The sequence below is a fragment of the Trichoderma gamsii genome (genome assembly GCF_001481775.2).
Source record: "Trichoderma gamsii strain T6085 chromosome Unknown Scaffold_41.2, whole genome shotgun sequence".
Classification (NCBI taxonomy): domain Eukaryota; kingdom Fungi; phylum Ascomycota; class Sordariomycetes; order Hypocreales; family Hypocreaceae; genus Trichoderma; species Trichoderma gamsii.
The window spans coordinates 34729-53604 of NW_020171378.1; the positions used below are offsets into that span (position 1 = coordinate 34729).

At 44.8% G+C, this 18876-nt stretch overlaps 8 protein-coding genes across 8 annotated transcripts; 5 read left to right on the top strand and 3 right to left on the bottom strand.

The window, feature by feature from the left end:
- Positions 1-1614: 1614 nt before the first annotated feature.
- TGAM01_v208964 (hypothetical protein) lies at positions 1615-2618 on the bottom strand (the record flags this gene model as incomplete). The annotated part of the gene is made up of 3 exons (XM_024550451.1): positions 1615-2272; positions 2320-2448; positions 2524-2618. The coding sequence occupies 3 exons, from the start codon at positions 2616-2618 to the stop codon at positions 1615-1617; spliced, it is 882 nt and encodes a 293-aa protein (XP_024404785.1).
- A 647-nt stretch (positions 2619-3265) lies between these two features.
- Positions 3266-4194, top strand: TGAM01_v208965 (2,4-dihydroxyhept-2-ene-1,7-dioic acid aldolase; the record flags this gene model as incomplete). The annotated part of the gene is made up of 4 exons (XM_018807429.2): positions 3266-3397; positions 3445-3596; positions 3641-3876; positions 3932-4194. The coding sequence occupies 4 exons, from the start codon at positions 3266-3268 to the stop codon at positions 4192-4194; spliced, it is 783 nt and encodes a 260-aa protein (XP_018659416.2).
- A 517-nt stretch (positions 4195-4711) lies between these two features.
- TGAM01_v208966 (hypothetical protein) lies at positions 4712-6091 on the bottom strand (the record flags this gene model as incomplete). The annotated part of the gene is made up of 1 exon (XM_018807428.1): positions 4712-6091. One exon carries the CDS (start codon positions 6089-6091, stop codon positions 4712-4714), a length of 1380 nt encoding a protein of 459 aa, XP_018659415.1.
- A 413-nt stretch (positions 6092-6504) lies between these two features.
- Positions 6505-7831, top strand: TGAM01_v208967 (hypothetical protein; the record flags this gene model as incomplete). The annotated part of the gene is made up of 7 exons (XM_024550452.1): positions 6505-6663; positions 6713-7001; positions 7124-7208; positions 7261-7303; positions 7352-7391; positions 7544-7657; positions 7701-7831. 7 exons carry the CDS (start codon positions 6505-6507, stop codon positions 7829-7831), a joined length of 861 nt encoding a protein of 286 aa, XP_024404786.1.
- Positions 7832-8214: 383 nt separating this feature from the next.
- Positions 8215-10578, bottom strand: TGAM01_v208968 (dihydroflavonol-4-reductase; the record flags this gene model as incomplete). The annotated part of the gene is made up of 4 exons (XM_018807426.1): positions 8215-9294; positions 9457-9480; positions 9888-10519; positions 10566-10578. 4 exons carry the CDS (start codon positions 10576-10578, stop codon positions 8215-8217), a joined length of 1749 nt encoding a protein of 582 aa, XP_018659413.1.
- Positions 10579-11109: 531 nt separating this feature from the next.
- On the top strand, positions 11110-12841 carry TGAM01_v208969 (hypothetical protein; the record flags this gene model as incomplete). Its single annotated transcript, XM_024550453.1, has 2 exons — positions 11110-12358; positions 12816-12841. The coding sequence occupies 2 exons, from the start codon at positions 11110-11112 to the stop codon at positions 12839-12841; spliced, it is 1275 nt and encodes a 424-aa protein (XP_024404787.1).
- A 379-nt stretch (positions 12842-13220) lies between these two features.
- TGAM01_v208970 (alcohol dehydrogenase (NADP+)) lies at positions 13221-14303 on the top strand (the record flags this gene model as incomplete). The annotated part of the gene is made up of 1 exon (XM_018807424.1): positions 13221-14303. One exon carries the CDS (start codon positions 13221-13223, stop codon positions 14301-14303), a length of 1083 nt encoding a protein of 360 aa, XP_018659411.1.
- A 2627-nt stretch (positions 14304-16930) lies between these two features.
- Positions 16931-17415, top strand: TGAM01_v208971 (hypothetical protein; the record flags this gene model as incomplete). Its single annotated transcript, XM_018807423.1, has 2 exons — positions 16931-17162; positions 17213-17415. 2 exons carry the CDS (start codon positions 16931-16933, stop codon positions 17413-17415), a joined length of 435 nt encoding a protein of 144 aa, XP_018659410.1.
- Positions 17416-18876: the final 1461 nt, after the last annotated feature.

Consider the following 18876-nt stretch of genomic DNA (forward strand, 5'->3'; position numbering starts at 1 on the left):
TTAGAATATATTTTATATTACTTATACTTTAATAATATTTATTTATTATTACTTATATTAACTATAGGTTTCTTAACTGCCCCACTAATATTGTAATAGGACCTGTAAAGGCCTGTGGGCAAGATGCCCTAGAAGCTATTGTAAAGGGAATACTAGCATAGGTTACTAGTATTGCTGATCTTTTGATTGTTAGCGCAGTGGTGCACCCTTTCACACTATAATAAATATAAACCTAAAACTAAACTCTAGGTTTATTCCTTAGGAATCCCTTATATTACTAACTATCTAGTATATAGTTTATTACAGTAAGCTACTTGAGAATTATGAATTATATATTATAACCCTAAGAAAGCGCTTCAGAATCGGTTCCAGAAGTTATTACCGACCAATAGAGTCCCTGTGCGCTATCTATACTTAATGAGGCATCAATAAAATCTAGATCGGGAATTGGCTGTTCCAGTAGATCATGGAAAAAAGGTTCCGATAGTACCATATCTGCGGTTATATCCTGTGGTGCAAACAGGGAGGCAGAGCTACCGCTTGTGATGCCTCCATTGGTTGGAAGCTGGATGGATGCATTATCTCCGCCTCTGCTTTGCATTTCAGCCTCTGCAAATGCAAACAAAAGCTTCATAGCATCCACATGTTGCTTAAACTCGGCAGCCACGAAATTCCCGGCTTCCTTCAATTGTGAGAGAAATTGCACTGCGGTGTCAAAGAGCTCTCTGTCATTATGGCTGTCATTTTCGTTCAATAAGCTTGAAATTGCCAAGATTGTTGCTGCTGTGAAAAGGTACTGCGCATGAAAATAGTCAAACATTGTAAACGTTCCATTTATCCAAGAGTCGGCGAGCATCTGGTAGGAGTGTCTCGCACACCGTACGCAGGCATCTGAAAGAGTATTTGCTGAGTTAGGGATTTCCTGTGCGTCTCCTGGTTTTATGATTTTGAAGCGTGTATGAAAGACATGAAGCAAGACTGGGCGGGTGGCAAGGATCACGAGCTAAAGATCTTATTATTTATGCACATTACTAAGATCATTGAGGAAGAAAGCGCTTACCTGATTAAACTGTAGATGTAAGGATTCTGCCTGTTGTTCTGCTGTATTACTTTTCGTTAGGTCAATCTGCAGTGAATGCGGAAGATCTTTAAGCCATTGTCGCAGCGCAGACAAGCTATCGTGAACTCGTTGGGATAGTGCCGTCTTCTGGGAACTTTTACCGTATATAGAGTTGAGTATAGTGCCAGATATCCTTGCTAGCCTTATCATAGCGACGGAATAAGTACAATCGGCAAAGTCTCTATGTGAGAGCTTATTGGATGGAAGATCAAGATCAATATCACTGTCTTGAACAGCCACTGGATATCCCAACTTCGTCGCCCACATTCTATCGAACGTGTAGGCAGTCCACCAAACTCGGACCCTATGTTCACGAGCCACTTGATCTGTCAGGAGAGGCTCAGGGACATTCAAGTGGAGCCCCATTATAATGGCAGTACGCACTGCGGAGCCAGCTAGGCTATAAGCAGAGTGTCGTCTATTTAAACAAAGTGAATAATAGGACTGTACGAAGAAGTTAGTATCCCAGTTCAGGCATATTTGGAACCTGAATGTCATACCAAAAGAAGACACGTCTCGATCATTTCGACGGTTGGGCGTTCACTGTTGATACGAAGAATTTTCGTCGCCTTGGCAAAGTACTCTAGGCCAGGGAAACATCCAGGAGTAGCTGATGTTCGAGTTGAATACGTTTTTCCAATTGCAAATAATGCCCAGAATTTGCTTTGAGACAAAATGCCCACTGCTCCAGGGTACTGTAATATCTTCTCAAGCTCTTCAAGAATAATACTGCTGCGAACAATGTGGTACCAACGCCCAAGACACCTCAACGCCGCATTTACCAGGAGACGTGCCTGCGGGGGACTAGGCCACGCGCAAGCAGCATCGCTCAAGACCAGGATCTGGTCCTCCGATGGATAACTTACTCGAGGAAAATGGCAGTGGTCAGAGCTAGACATGGCCTGGCGGAACCGTGTGGCAAATGCCGAATCTGAAGCCTCGGAGAGAAGGATAGGAGTGTGAGGGACAGCCATATCAATGAACCAAGGAGTACTAGTCAATTCTGGAGCCTGAGTTGATGGTACTGCGACATTTCGCGATGCTACTTGATCTGTTTCTCCACTGCTCGCATGCTGCGAATCATAACATGGCTGGGGCAAAGACGCTTGACGTTGAAGCGCCTTGTTCTCTGCAATTAAGCCATCGATGTATCTATTAGATCAGTATCAATCCATGTTTTTCTAATCCTGTTAACTTACTGCTGGCTAACTTTCACCAATCTATCCTTCTGGGGATAAACGCATTCCACAGCCTCATTGGCTCGTCTGCAGTTATGACATGGGTTTCCTCCTGAGCATTTCACTCTTCGTAAATGACAATTACGACAGCTATTAGCATTCTGAAGAGTTAGTGAGAGCTGTCATTGACAGGGGGTGCTCATTCTACTATGTAGATTGACCTACGCAGTTGGTCGTGCTCGTGGCGTATATGGGGCTTTCGCCGCTGCTGGAGTACCAGCCGAGTGATGTTGGTCCAGGTCGTCCAATGCACCGGCCATTGCTTAGATTGCCCGGGATACTCTCATTCCAAACAGCTGAGAGGGTAATACTGGTTTACAGAAGTGACTTTGTTACCTTAAACAATATTCGTGGAGTAGAGTCGTTGCCCGCTACACGGGCTGGACTATCGGCACGTGCGCTCATTTGCCGACACAAAAAGAGGGTTGGCATTCGGCGAATAGGCTCCCCCAGCGAGACGCTAATCCTGATGAGGCGGAAATTTCGGCTTCACAACGGCCTTTTACACCCAGACCGAGATATGACACGGGCGATCTGCTCACCGCCCGACCACAGACAGCATGAGATTGTAACATATGCGCGAGCTTGTAGCCGAAAGTTGATCAGGGAATCTTGACTCGGATCATGCATGCTGATTCGTATTGCTTCTATTCTTTCTACTAGTACAATTCAGCGTCCATTTGACTGAAAGTTGTCCAACAGTTTCCAATCTTGAAACACATCTCCAAATAACACATTGCGCCTTGGTGAAATAGACTTTCAAGTACCATATTCTGAAAATCATTACTCTAATCATTTTAGCAGTTGCTTCGCTGCTCATCTCACTGAAACTCGGTATTGCCCACTATTTTCCTTTGACTTGGCGCATCGTCGAACTATCCCGCACTAAATCTCACACGCATCAGCCATGGCAGCTTCGATTCAAAACCCACGATTGCGTCTTCTTAATGCCCTTCGAGCTAGCTCGAAGCCTATTATGACATTCCTGGGGCTTCCATCTTTTCGCACAGCCCAAATTGTAGCTCAAACTGGAGTCGATGTAAGTACCGCTCACGGTTGTTTATGTACTTCCTAACAATGATGAAGGGCATCATCATTGATTGCGAGCATGGCCACATCAGTGATGACTCAATGCATAGTTCCACCGCCGCTATCGCTGCCCTTGGAGTGTCACCACTTGTGCGTCTCAGAATGACTCATGCGGATTTGATAAAAAGAGCATTAGACGCAGGTGCACAGTAAGTGGCATGAGACCTCCCATTCCAGTACTAACAGTAACTAGCGGAATCATTGTTCCCCAAATAAATACCGCTGAAGAAGCGATTACAGTTGTGAACAACTCAAAATTCCCGCCTCAAGGGCTTCGAGGCCAAGGCTCCGCATTTCCGGCCATCACCCATGGTATCGATATCCCAACGTACCTGAAAACAGCGAATGACACACTCATCACTTGTCTTCAAATTGAATCAAAAAGAGGTGTCGAGAATGTGGAAGCCATATGCGCTGTGCCAGGAGTCGGTTTGTGCTGTGCTCGCCTCAGGTCTCAATAACCAGCGTACTAATGTCCCGCAAGATATGCTGTTCATTGGACCTAACGACCTGGCCCTATCAATCCTTGGATACGTGCCTGCTAAAGGTGACGAGCCCGAGTTTGTCGATGCTATCCACAACATTGTAGCAGCGGCGCGAAAACACGGCAAGTGGGTTGGTCGACTATCGAATGATGGAGTTTCAAGTAGAGAGCATTTGAAGGTATTTGACACTGTAGCCTTGAGTTATGATATACGGGCTCTTCAGAATTGGTATACCACTGAGCTGCAAATTGCACGCTCCTGATTAATTGCTTCTATGAGAACCAGATAATATGTTATATAAATGACGGAGATATAGCCCATTATTTTACATGCTGATAGCTTGGATTGCATTAACTTCTGCCGATGCCTCACCAAAGTGGATACACAGGCATGTACAAGAAGACTTCTTTATTTAGTTGAAATAGTGGATCATCTACAAGTTTGTCTTCCTGTTCGTTAATAGCAACAATGTTAACACAGTACAAGACAGAAATCCTTCGATACCGCTGAGTATAACTGTATTTGGCCAGTTCAGTGCGAGGCTTCAGGCCGGTAGATTGCACGAGAAGTCTCGGCTCAGAATACACATCAATGTTAGATATACTTGGATCATGGCAATGTCTTTTAGATACAATGAGCAATTCTCACTTAACAAAGTTACATAGCCATCATTTAGACTATAGCTTAAACCATCAGCCATATTCTGAAATAGTATCGGTATAAAGAATAGCTACGCGTTCATCAAATGGAAAGCTTTCTAAATTCGATCTCGTCCATCTTTATCCTTTGCGCTGCAAAGTATGGTACCCAAGCTTTTCTCTTGCCACTGCAATTGTGTCTCCGCCTGCAATCATTTCTCGGATGCTGGCTTCACCCTTCTCAATTCTCTGCGCGATCTCGGCCACCTCGCGGGCTCGACCCCGTGGAACAATAACGACGCCATTTGCATCGGCAACGACAATGTCCCTAGGTTTGACACGTACTTTGCCAATACCGATGGACTCGTTGGTACCTCCTACTTGAACACGGTCTTTGCCAGTCCGCATCCAACGCCCGGCCGTGAAAAGAGGATAATCATCGGCGATGGCACGATTAACGTCGCGGCACACGCCATCAATGACCGATCCAGCAATGCCCCGTAAACCGGCATACTGCGTCATTATATCGCCCCAAACAGTGCAATCGGTGCGTCCTCCATTGTCGATGACTACAATATCACCCATAGCAACATCATCAATGAAGTCTCCCACACTCCCAGGCGGATCGCTTGCGGGTACGTAGCGTACAGTAAAGGCAGGCCCAACAGTTGCTTTTTTATAATTCGCTAAAGGCATGATGTTGAAAGCCTGCCCGGAGATTCCAAGTCTATCAAGTGCGTCAGAAACTGCGGGAGTATCTGACTCCCTGAATAGCGCTACCAATTCTTGGTCTTCGACGCTGGCTTTCTTTGGATTCTGCTGATAGGGTGATTTCGCTGACGCTGACAGCATGTTTGCGCCATCTGTGTCACTGATAGCTTCGAACTGCTTGTCGTGCATCACTTCTGACACGGGCTGACCTGCACGAACAGCATGGACCATAAGGCTCTGACGACGGTCAATCTTCTCACCTAAAGCCAGGACCTCCCCGATGTACTCTGCTGGAACGAACACAGTGCCGCATCTGTCAGCGATCACGTAGTCGTCTTGATGGACTGTAACACCTCGCATATGCACAGGCTTGCCCGACTCAATTTGTACCAATCGATTGCGCCCACTAATCATGGTAACACCCCGGCCAAAAACTGGATAGCCGATCTCGCGGCTTCCATCTATATCGCGGCTCATGCCATCGATGATTGTTCCACGAATGCGTTTCACTTTCGAAGCATTAGCAATGATATCGCCCCAGCAGGAGATACCATCCGTGCCACCAGAGACGACAAGAATTCGATCGTCTGAAGTAATGGCATCTATCACTGGAGTAATGAGATGGGTAGTCGGAGTTGACTCCGTCTTTGAGCCAACCTTTACTGTACTGGCGCGTCCAATGATCTTGGGGCAATCCCATAGTGGTTGTAGGCCAAATGTGGCTCCTTTGAGGTTAAGGAAGTCCAAGGCATCAGATACCGTATTGGTATCGAGAGCCCAAAGCCGATCCAATATACTGTTCTGGCTCATTGTATATATTGTTAAATTGAATAGCTGGAATAACGAAAGAATAGTTGATATGTGATCTAAGTATGGGGTGAGAATCGGATGAAGAAAGTCAATGTGAGAATGGATTCAGTGAGAAGGGGATTTGACGACTATTTCATATCATCAACTTAATAGAGAAGGACCCTATGTAAAATCGCACAGTTCTCTACCTCGGTGATCAGGCGCCATTACCGAGCCTACTTCTACAGCTCTCCACATACGGCCTGCGGCCTGATTCAGACACCGGCGAACTAGCCAGGTTGCCGAATCATGACACATGAACATGCAGCTACATGATCTACGATTTATGGTGATATAAATGTGAGTAAAATATTAAGCTATGTGAAACTTTTGATGATGCATTCCCTGTGGAACTGCTTTTGAATCTCGCAGCAATGTCTCACTTCGCCAGCCTTTCGGAAGTACCACCAGACGCCGCCTTCGCCCTCATTGATGCATATAAGGCGGATCATTCACCGTTGAAAGTTGATCTTAGTCCTGGCTTCTATCGTGATGAGGATGCAAGACCCTGGATCTTACCATCAGTGCAAAAGGTAACATCTATCACCTTCAATCAAAATTGCCTCTACTAATAATATCCAGGCCAAACAAGAATTACTAACGGACCCGACAGCTAACCACGAGCATATACCTATTCTGGGCCATATTGAACTACTCGACGGTGCCCAAAAGCTTGTGTTCGATACAACACCTGAGGATGCAAGCACCATCGCATCCATTCAGACCATTGCGGGCACTGGGGCAAATCACCTAGGCGCTTTGTTTTTAGTGCGAAAACTATCCAACCTCGAACAGTCTGGATTTCGGATCCCAGTTGGATCAATCACGAAGAAATTTGGAAACTTGCACATTCCGATATCCAACGTCGGAAGTATCCCTACTTCAATAAGGAGCTACTCGATATCGATTTTGAAGGCGCCATATCTACTCTGTCTTCCATGGCTACAGAAGGTGATGTTGTAATTCTGCATGGCTGTGCACATAATCCTACAGGACGAGACTTCACAAAAGAACAGTGGAAGGCCGTCGCGGGTATTTGTGAACAGAAAAGGCTTATTCCGTTCTTTGATCTTGCCTAGTATGTTAACTCACGCGTAATCTCAATAACCCAGAGGCTAACTCGCACGCAGCCAGGGTTTTGCAACTGGGGATTTGGGCGAAGATGCTTGGTCCGTAAGATATTTCTTCCGAAATACGTCGCTAGAATTACTGGTGGCGCAGTCATTCTCCAAAAGTTTTGGTCTCTATGGAGAGCGTATAGGTGCGCTTCACGTTGTATGCCGAACAGGTGGCGCTCGAACAAAAGTTATCAACATGCTCACACGTCTGTCTCGCTCGGAGATCACGACTTGCCCCATAAATGGCGCTAAAATTGTAGCAAAAATACTTGGAAATAAGAACTTGAAGGTACAGTGGCAGCACGATTTGCTCCGGATGAGCGACCGCATGAGATCGATGCGACAAAGGCTAGTAAACGAACTTCAAAAACGCCAAACTCCAGGCGAATGGGATCATATATTAACAGATGTGAGTTGCTTGCATTTTATTTGGAATGCTATGATTGGGCTAGTTAACATTACAGAGATTGGGATGTTTTCGATGACAAATATGCAACCGAACCAAATCCGCATTTTGCGAGAAGAGTACCACGTGTATCTCCTGCCCTCGGGAAGAATATCTATGACAGGCTGTTGGTGCTAAATCTTTAAAGAGTTTGTTTATCCTGAAGCTAATATTCCCTTAGTAACGGAAAATAATGTGGAATATGTTGCAGAAGCATTTAATAAGATCATTCTTGCTACTACCACTTAATAATCTAGCCAGAGCCTAACTTATATTTTAATACAAGTTTCATATAGTATTTCAAATACTATAAGTAAGTAAGTTATAAACATAAAAATAAGCAAAAGTGCTTGCGCTATTAATGTTACCTATTACACACATGCAATACCTTCTAGATTGATTATAGCCTATAAAGTTCAATTGCACTTATATACTATATATAAAGACTTCCTAAGGCTCGAATACATATAGTTGGAACAACCTCCTATAGATATGTCACTAAATCTCAATCTTATTTACAACTATACAATTGAATATTCCACTAGACTGTCAACAGTATCTAGAATAGTATCTTCCACAGCCCTTGGTGTCCAACCAAGTACCCTTTTTGCTTTTCCATTGTCAAGCAGTCTAATAACTCCTAGAAATGGAACCACTTGTCGGGCAGCAGGGCTGAATAAAGCCGCAAATCGAACGACCCATGACGACATCTCGCCTATTGGTACTTTCAGTGCTTCATTAGGTCTACCTTGAGAAATAATGCGAGCGACGTCAATTAAAGCCAAGGGTTTGCCATCAGAACTGGCAATGAACCGCTGATGTTTTGCTGCGGGATCGAGCATGGCTCGGACATGCAGATCTGCCAAGTCTCGGACGTCCACAATATTGAAATACGTCCGGGGACATTTCGCCACGCTGCCGTCCATCAGCTTCTTTATCAAGTCGATCGATGAAGAGATGGATTTGCTCATCACGGGGCCGAAGATTCCCACTGGATTGACAACACTAAGTTCCAGATCTCCTCCTTCAGACTCAATAAAGTCCCATGCGGCCTGTTCTGCTAATGTCTTGCTTTTGTGATATGCTGGTAGGCCATCCAACACAGACCAATCTTTTTCAGTGTATGCTTCTCTCTTATCGCCATCTCCATACCCAATTGTTGCAAAAGAAGATGTAAATATGAGTCTCTTCACATGAGCCTCGCGTGCCGCCTTTAAAACTCGTATAGTTCCCTCCTTTGCTGGTATGATCAACTCATTTTCATCTTTTGGTGCCTGGCCGGGGAATGGAGATGCAACATGGTGGACGTAGGAGCATCCTTGGATAGCCTCTGCCCATCCTTTATCTTGAGTCAGGTCCGCGGGATGAAATGATAGGCGGTTCAGGTGTACCGCACCAGCCTTTTGTAACGCTGATCTGACCTTTTTTTCTTTAGAGAGGCTTCGGATTGTAGTTTTGACGGTATAGCCCTCTTGTAATAGTTTTAAGATCAAGTGAGAAGCCACATAGCCTGAGCCACCAGTTACAAGCACAGTAGCCATGCTAATAACATAGAACTTCCTTGATAACAGAATTCCGAGATAATGGAGTGTGTAGATTGACTACAATAGAGGTTTCAAACTCCCACATTGTGTTCCTAGGTCCTCAATTTATCATGCTGGAATCATTCAATTATCACACTTGTTTGTACGGAATTTCGATGGTGTCCGTTGGGATGCAAGATGTGTCCGAATCCCGGCGTCGATTCCAAACGGAAAACATACTGCATCGAGCGTAACTGCAAAAGGCTAGCTCCGTAGTCAGCAGTGATCTAGTTCACTATTGAGGAAAATAATGTTAGGACAGCCCTGCCAAGTTATACAATATGCTGCATCTAGTACCCCTGATCTGCCTTCCTCGATGTAATCCATTGAAGAGCCATTACTAGGCCGGTTAATTTGAGCAAATAGCCATTGGCGTTCAAGTTTTTGCCTTTACAGGATACAAAGGTATCTGGTTAAACTTCACAATTTTGCAGGAAGATACAGCCCAAGTCCTCCGCAACACAATGCCTCAAGCTTGTTTAAGGTAGATGTATTGGGTGTTTGGCAAGCCTGTAGCCTCTAATACACTGTATAGTAAACGTGCAATATGCGCGAGCAGTCTGCTCGTTAGAAGGACCCAACCGGAAGCGAGTAGAAATAGGCTGGGTTACTTGCCCACTGGGTAAATGACTGGGTGGTGTTTTGGTATGACGTGACTGGCAAAAAGGGCTCCAGCGTAGATTGAGTGCAATTTTTCGCGAGCGGCTTCCCTTGTATTGGTGCGGAATAAAGCTCCCGTCCCAGGAGGTCTGGACGCCCAGACCGGCGTAGTCTGGTGCAATAACAGCGTAACCAGCCTGAGCAAGGGTAAAGGGAACGAGTTCGCCATAGAAAAGAGATCGATGCGCTGAGGGAGCACTGTCGGCATATGCTCCGGAGGTACCGTGCGTCCAGAGCACGGCAGGAGCCTTTGCTTTAGACTGACGGTTTAACTGCGTGCTAAACTCTTTGACTGTGTACGTCCATAAGACACATGCAGAGGCAGGTACTAGCGTCCCGTTCTGGTTAGTGGCTGAATAGATAATACAAGAGAGTGATGCTTTGGCGGGGATATTATATGGGGTTGGATCGGTGACATCTTCGACCTTGAGGACTTCGCCAGGACCTTGTGGACGCTTGTAGCTGCTGCTGCTACTGAGGCGGTAGAAGCGATCCTGACTAGGTCCCCCGTTCGCAAGCTGGGAGCGGTCGAAATTGAGGATGACTTCAAGGCTGTTCTCTGTAGCACGATTGTATTTGGTATCTGAATATCACGAGTCATACAATAACATCTATTCTAAAGGGCAAACGCCTGGAACACATGTTAATTCAAGTACCAATATATACTCTGCGCTGTCGGGATTGCTGATAAAAAGCCTCAGATCCTGGCTTATGTAGCTGAGCTGAGCTCATGACAACTCCAACTGCGTATTGCTTAGCCGACAAATCCACTGCGTATTGCAATACGACAATTAGTGGCGTGAGTAGAGCGTGTTAATGTGTGCTGAACGACTTACACAGCCTTTTCCACTAGTACCACTTTACAGGGCACTTGAAGTTGTCTCACTGTACGCAGCTGCGTTACCTACACAACCCTGTTGTATTTAGTCTTGCGAGTGCGTTGGCATATTCTGCTTACCGATGGCGAGGTTGATTGGATGTATGGACTGGTTGTTCCAGGGCTATTGGGCGTATTCGGAACTGGTGTAAACGCAAATACCTAATTGTACTGATAATTCAAGAGGCTTAAAGGGTTTTTAGGAGAGCATGGTATCCCGAGTAAGAATAGGTATTTAAATAGTCTCTCACTACCTGGCCTTGAGACTCATTCCATTCATCTACCGCTTGTCCAAAATGGTTCTCAAGCTCGCATCTCTGGCCTTTGTAGCATTCGCAACTTTCGTGGCCGGCCAGACTACACAAGCCGCGCTACACTCGACCTCATGGAACTCTACCTTTGTGCTCTCGCCTGAGCAACGAGAGTTGGGCAATTTAACTGAAGACTTGGCCGACCAAATTAACAACATCATAAACTTTGACAGAACACTGCTTGCCAATGGCGGACCCCACGAAGATGAGTTCTATAGTCTCCCGATAGACTTGCAAATTCCTAAGCAACCCGGCAAGCTTCTAAAGCTACAGGAAGTAACCGACCTAAGCCCATTTGCAATTCCTGCCACAACAGCAATGTCACGGTTTATTTACTCAACCACTAATTTTAACGGCACCCTTATACCGGCATCAGCCTACATCCTTTGGCCATATCATGCGAAGAAGATCGGTGGTACCAAGGGACAGAAGGTACCCACGATCCTTTGGACTCATGGTACATCTGGCTTCTATGCCACCGGAGCTCCATCGACACATCGCAGCCTCTTCTACCAGGACTTTGTGCCGTATGCGCTGGCTTTAGCTGGGTATGCTGTTGTAGCTCCGGATTATGCTGGTCTCGGTGTTGGGACCTCCTGGGATGCAAGTAGTATTCCTCACCAATATGGGCTATATCAGGCTGGCGCGGGAGATGCGCTCAACGCCTTAAGGGCTGCTTTAAACGCATTCCCAGAGCGGCTAACAAGCAACTATGTCAGTGTCGGTCATAGTCAGGGGGGCTCCGTTGGATGGGGCGTCCCTGAATTGCTTGCCCAGAGAAATGGCCAGTTTAATGATCTGATCAAGGGACATCTCGGCACTATCTTATTCGCTCCGCAGACAGATGGGTTTTCTCTACCCCCAAACGCCCTCCTTACCTGGGTTGGGAAATATCTCCGTCAGGTCTTTCCCACATTCAAGCTCAGCGACTGGCTCACACCTTTAGGTGTCGATAGAGTTGAGCTCTTCGATCAGGTTGAGGGCTCACAGATGGTCAGTACCTTTCTCTTTCAACCCGAAGAGGAAATTGTGCAGCCCGACTGGAAGAATACCTGGGAGGCGGCGGCATTGCAGCAACTCGCGAATCCAGGCAACAGACCTTATAAGGGACCCATGCTAGTTATCCAGGGCGACAAAGATCCAGCAGTCAGCTACAACAGCACCTTGGCCACTGCCAAGTCTACGTGCAAGGAATACCCTGGCGATCTAGAGTTCCTGGGCGTTCCTGGAGTTGGTCATTTCCCTGGTATGTATGCAACCAGGTCGATTTGGATGGATTGGATTCAGGATCGATTTGAAGGACGTCATCTCCAAAAGCGTGGCTGCGTTCAATCGACGGTGGACCGCTTCCTGCCCGAAGACAATTACCAGTCAGCACCAAACGCTTTCCCTCTATGGGCAGGTAAAGCCCAATGGGCGTATGAACTTCCTCAGGGTCATTAAATTAGGGTGAGAATCAGTCTTTAGCCTTTGTAGCAATTCACAGCGATGTTTAGAGTCCAGAGGCCTTGCTATGCCAGGTTGCAGACCTCACTAGTACTAGGTTAGCCGGAGGGTCAATTAGGGAACAGTTAGCAGGATTATAGTATCGGAAGCTAACCAATCGAGGATCTCGCTGTACAACAGCTGTAGTATTAGTAGTTTTGTGCCTCAAGTTCAGCCCAAAATCTTAGACTATATACTCTATTAAGATCCAATCGAAGCCAAGGATATCTGAACTCATATTCTTGTTCGGCTCTCAAGCGATATTGCGCGTTGCTGCAATTGAAACGCTTATTTTATTAGGACCCATGACGATATACATGTGTCTAACACTACTAGCTGTATAGGTTTGCAAAATAGACCCGACTTGTGCAATTCCCACAAAAAGGCATTTTCAGAATTCACGGCATCATGCAGTCGCTTTATGACGTAGACTTGTTGTCGTACACATCATTATCCAACGCCACAATGCCTCCGTCAGAGATTCGAAACACTTTCCAAATTGTTAAGATTTCCTTATTGTCTCTCTATCCTATATCTAAATCGTTCAATCGCGTTATTTTTGCAGACCATAACCCAATAAGATTTCAATTTAACCACTTTCAACTAACAACATGGGCTATCCTGACACTTTTACTGGCTTTTGCGTGGATGAACCGAAATCATGGAATGTATTTCACAAGTCAGAGCTCAAGCCTAAAACTTTTGGTGACCACGACGTCGATGTTGAAGTTGAAGCTTGCAGTATCTGTGCTTCCGACCTTCATACCGTAACAGGCGGCTGGGGAGATTACGCCGGCCCCCTATGCGTCGGGCACGAAGTCGTCGGCAAGGCAGTCAAGATCGGAAAGCATGTTAAAAATTTTCAACTTGGCGACCGTGTCGGTGTTGGAGCCCAAGTATGGGCTTGCCTTGAATGCGATCTTTGCAAGGACAAGAACGAGAACTATTGCCCAAAGCTAGTGGACACATACAACGCCCAGTATGAAGACGGCAGCGAGGCTCACGGCGGATTTGCATCGCACATTCGGGCCCATGAGTACTTCACATTCAAGATTCCTGATGCAATTGAGACAAACGTTGCATCTCCTCTCCTGTGCGCCGGCATCACGACGTATTCGCCCTTGGTTCGAGCCAGTATAGGGCCCGGGAAGACCGTGGGTGTAATTGGCATTGGAGGTCTAGGCCATCTTGCTCTTCAATGGACTGTGGCTCTGGGCGCAGAGGCCTACGCTCTCACCCATTCCCCCAGCAAGAAAGACGACTGCAAGAAGCTTGGCGCCAAAGATGTTATTATAACAACTGATAAAGGCTGGCCTGAAGCATGGAAGGCCAAGTTTGACTTCATTATGAACTGCACAGACGTAACCGATAAATTTGACATGGCCTCCTACCTTTCTCTCCTCAAGCCTGGTGGAGAATTTCACATGGTGGGTATTCCGGATAACCCGTTGCCTAAAATGTCCGCAGGCATCTTTGCAGGAGGCGCTCCCAAATTAACTGGTAGTCATCTCGGGAACCATCAAGAAATGGAAGCGCTTTTAAAATTGGCCGCTGAAAAGAATGTTAAACCTTGGGTGGAGGTTATGGATATCTCAGAACAAAATCTCAATATCGGATTTAAAAAACAGCAGGACAACGCATTTCGATATCGCTGTACCTTTGCAGGATTTGATAAAGCTTTTGGCAAAGCTTGAAAGATTGTATTATACTTGGAAGGGGAGCCTAAAATATTAAGATTATATTTTTTTTACAGTTCTACAGCTCATCGCCTTCTACGTCAGTAGTAGACAGATATAGTAGCACCCGATACTCTCTACAACATTGCAACGCGCTGTCAACGCGCCACCAAATGGTTGTTCTCTATAGTCTTGCAAGTAAATGTTACTGAAATTCTCTATTAGTAATAGATAGCAATATAATAAAAGCAGAATCTGAAGACGTTTTGATATAGCTCAAGGTATATAACCAGGAATAGAGAAAGCCTGCGGGAATATTCAAAATAGCCACAGTTATTCGATGTCAACTCTGTTATGCTACTGTCCCATCGATGAAGTTGAAATAGATACGATCACGTTGTAATTAAAAATTGACAGCGATACCAGATGCGGATAGAGCTAAGCCTAGTCCCAGTGCGATCCTGTAGCTGCCCTTCAGCGCGAGAAATAAGACATTATTTTGGAATAGTTAAGGCTTAAAATTGTAGTACTAGTGTTTCCGATGATGATTTTGTTGCTTAATCCGTTATAATCAGCTGTAGTGTTATTGGAGGTCTTAGGACTTTGCATCACAGATTGTGCGACAAACTCCTTCGGAGGTAACGGGTCGTCGCTTCCATGGGAAAAGCTTAGATCAACGATCAACCAAGCTGTCTCTCATACAGTGTACTAAGTGCATGAAATTTCAACGTTTATACTGTAATAGCTACGCTGAGGCTTAAGTGGCAAATCTTGCACATTGATCTCGACGATTAGGTTTAATACTGGTGAAAATGGATTTGACCTTCATACAATGGCAAATTTAACAAGCCGTTGCTAACTTTGTGTGTTTTAGCGTGTCTCAAACAATTATTTTTGCAGTCGCGGTCATCGAAAACGTAAAGATACCTGCTGAGCTAGAGAATTGGCAGAAATGCTTAGGCATCTCAGCCGAAACTAGCGGCAAGCCAATTATCCCTCTGGCCACTTAGGCCAGGATGCTGCAAAAAAAGAGCCTGGCTATCAGCAATAATCCTGTGTAACTAACATTCGGTACTGCGCCTGGCTGTCTCCAGAATATTAAAAATCCGGGAAATACTCAATCTCAGGTAAATCCTTCTAACAGTTTCAACTCAGCAAGTGCAGCTTCAAAGTCACAAATGCTCAACACTACCACCAATACTGTGGGCTAAGTAACATTTCAGTTCCCAATTAGCTACGGCCTGCACTACGCTGGCGTTGTAGCTATTTTTGAAGGGGAGATTATACACGCTTAGACTTGCAAATCTTCGCGAAATGGCTGCCAGACTTGTCTAATCCATACAAAATTCATATCAGCCTTATGAAAACACTGGCTTCGGGCGGCGATTCCTACAGTGTCTCTTCCATCATTTTAGCTTAGCATTCGAAAAATCCCTGGCTTTGATAGCATGTCATACATAGTCATCCGGACAGCTAAATTAATTTGATCTTTAGATCTATATCTTGTGTGAGAAACGATACTCTTACCAGGTGGCTAGGCCGTACTTCAAGTTTGAGAAACTACACAGAAATGCACATGCGGAGACTCGGAAAATTCTTTCGCATGAGTTCTTGGCGTTCAGAATTCGTCTAGCAGTCTGCTGCGTAATTCTTGTCTTAAAGTTTTCACACTGGAATTCGGGTAAGATTATTTGAAGTTTGACTAGCTATGTTGCGCTTCTTAGAGGAATTGCTGCTTTGTCCGATAAGCCGGTGTCCGACAGACCGATCTCGTAAAAATGAAACATTCGGTAAAGTTTGATTCAGCTCGGTACACAGTGTAGTGTTTTAAGCAGGCGCTATTTTGAAGGAAAATCCATTTACAATATAGGCCAGCCATATACCAAAGAGAAAGAGGCGCTTGAGTGTTAGATCAAAGTTGGACTCTTTTGGAATGTTAGCGCCACTTTGGTAATATGCGTACTTTGAAACATTTACTTGCGAATATCGAAGGGAACACTAAGTCTTTGGCTAAGGTATTCGGAATTGTTATTGCTTTTGATTCTAATAATTATAACAATGAACTATTATATTGCTTATTCTTTGTTACTTTCTTCTTGACTGAGGCTGCAGAGTTGAAAACCGCCTTGAAAATCTCCTGCAAAAAAGATACAAGTCAAACAATCCAGAGAATAAAAATTTAAAGATTGCCTGAAGCATTACTAGATTTGCCAAGGGTCGCCTGCTAGGATACACTAGACAAGAACTAAAGCACAAGATCTAAGTAGATTATTGCCTTCGGCAAGCGCAACTTCCCCTCCCCGGTTGGCTCGGTTAACTTGGAATGTTTGAGGCTGAGATAAGATTAATAAATAAGGCTAAACGAATATATGTATCAACTCTATGTATTATATAATTATTACCCAAGAGGCTAAATTATATGACATCTTTAGGAGTTGAATCGAAAGCTTAAAACTAAGAAGTATTTATATTTGTAGAACATGTGAATTTAGTGGCCTGGATTTTATATATATAAAACCCTTTCCATAACACTGTCTCATTTGAATTATCTGTTCATAAACAATTAATGAAATCAACTCTTTACTTGGTTTATACTGGCACTTATATTCCTCTTCTAGATATTATATCTAAACCAACTACCCATAATGCTTTTCAAGTCTACCCTCCTCTTGCCCGCACTCCTTGCTCTTAGCCTCGCTACTGCTGTCCCTGGTCCTGATGTTGAAGAGGACCTTGCAGCCCGTGGTGCAGAATTCGGAGACAATGTGGAAGATCTCGCCGCCCGTGGTGCAGAATTCGGAGACAATGTGGAAGATCTCGCCGCCCGTGATAGATCCCCAGATTGCGGTCGCTTTGCGTCTTATAACTCAAAGCAACGTAGATGCGTCTGCCGTCAGCCTTTTTTCAAATACTATGATGATGGAAAGATTTGCTGTCAGAGGGACTATTTTTACGACCACCGTTCACACAGATGCTGCCGAAGGCGAGACTACGATTTCAAGCGTTCGAGGTGTCGCTAAACGATATTGTCAGCCTTGACGGATCTGCGGAAACGAAATCGAAGATGGATACGTCAGCAACCCGAGTCAACTTTAGACCAAACAACATTCATTACTTCACATTAAAATAAAACCACACTAAAATAAAATACCAAAACATCATACACGCTTAATAAATAACATTCATTCCTTAAAGAACATATAAAAGTTCATTCCTTTGCTTGTGATATGCGATATGTGTCCAAAATGTAGCCTAATTATCTAATTTGTCTTAATGTTATATTGGTGCAGTGTTACCTTACACGCAATGACAAGAAAAGCCAGAGCTAACACGAATCATGTGCAGGTCAAGGCGACACCAGGCAACTTCTGGCCAGTAGTTGAGATCTCTATTTTTTGTTACATGTTATCATCTGAGCTTTTATGATAATATTTTTGAGAAGGGTATAGATTACACCGTTTGCAACCCATTGCCTATGCGCGAACTCTGCTTCTAGTGCCTTATCATTAATTCTTCGGCCTCTACATTTACTGCATTCATGTCTTTATTGAGGGTAAGAACGCTATCTTTATCATAGATTATTCCCCCTTGCTTCAGCAAGTGAGCAGCCGTTGCCCAATAGGATGAGGTAAACCTTCAACATCTGTATTAAGATTTAGGTTAGGCTATGACCCGCACTTCTGAACTGTGCGTAAGTTCTTGAGTGCCCCCTATACTGTCATGAATCACTCACTAGATGGAGGAGCTGGCTTCAAACTGGCAGGACAAGGTTTGAGTGCAGGGTCTTAAGGAATAATACGATATTCTGCGAAACAGTTACTAACTAGCGCGTAACTCTTCATTGGATATTTGGCAATATCTAGTCTATTAATTTCTATTATCTTGGGATGGTCTATTGACTTGACCACAATTGAGAGGGAATATTTGTCGCGCCCTGTACGTCCACAGAGACCAACCTACTGGCCAGGGCCTACAGTCGGCGATACATCATGAAGCCCAGGGATTTTCTCAGTTACTGTTCTCCGGTATTGGTCTGAATATTTTGACTCTCTATCTCGCTATATCATGGATAATATGGTAGGGGTGCAAAAACATTATCTAGAGATGGAAAGGATATACAACCTATTGAAATGGGAATCGCCAAAGACCACAGCACCATGCATCGCATCTACCATGTATTCTGGCGCGGTAGAAGTTGATGACCACCGCAGAGAGAACTGGAAATGTGGCAGAGGTCATAACTAGGATGTCAAAAACTGGAGTAAGTCATATCTGGATAGACGGCGAGAAATGATATGGCAGCCTAGTAGCTGCAACGATTGCTAAAACGTCGCTTCTGGCCAACAAAATGCGCGGAATGCAGCAACGTCTATTTCTATCCGCTGTCTATAAAGGAGCGCTTTTGTTTCGATGTTTCATGTTCCTATTCGCAGGTAGCAAAATGTGCTATAATAAAACTTCTGTAGCGATTTTAGCACAGCAAGAGCGAGAGGCATAACAGCAGCAGCATGCCTGTTCCGAGCACGATTAAGACGGACTTATAGAGAGCATTTATTTACGCTTGTAAATGTATGAAAGAAGGTTCGGAAAG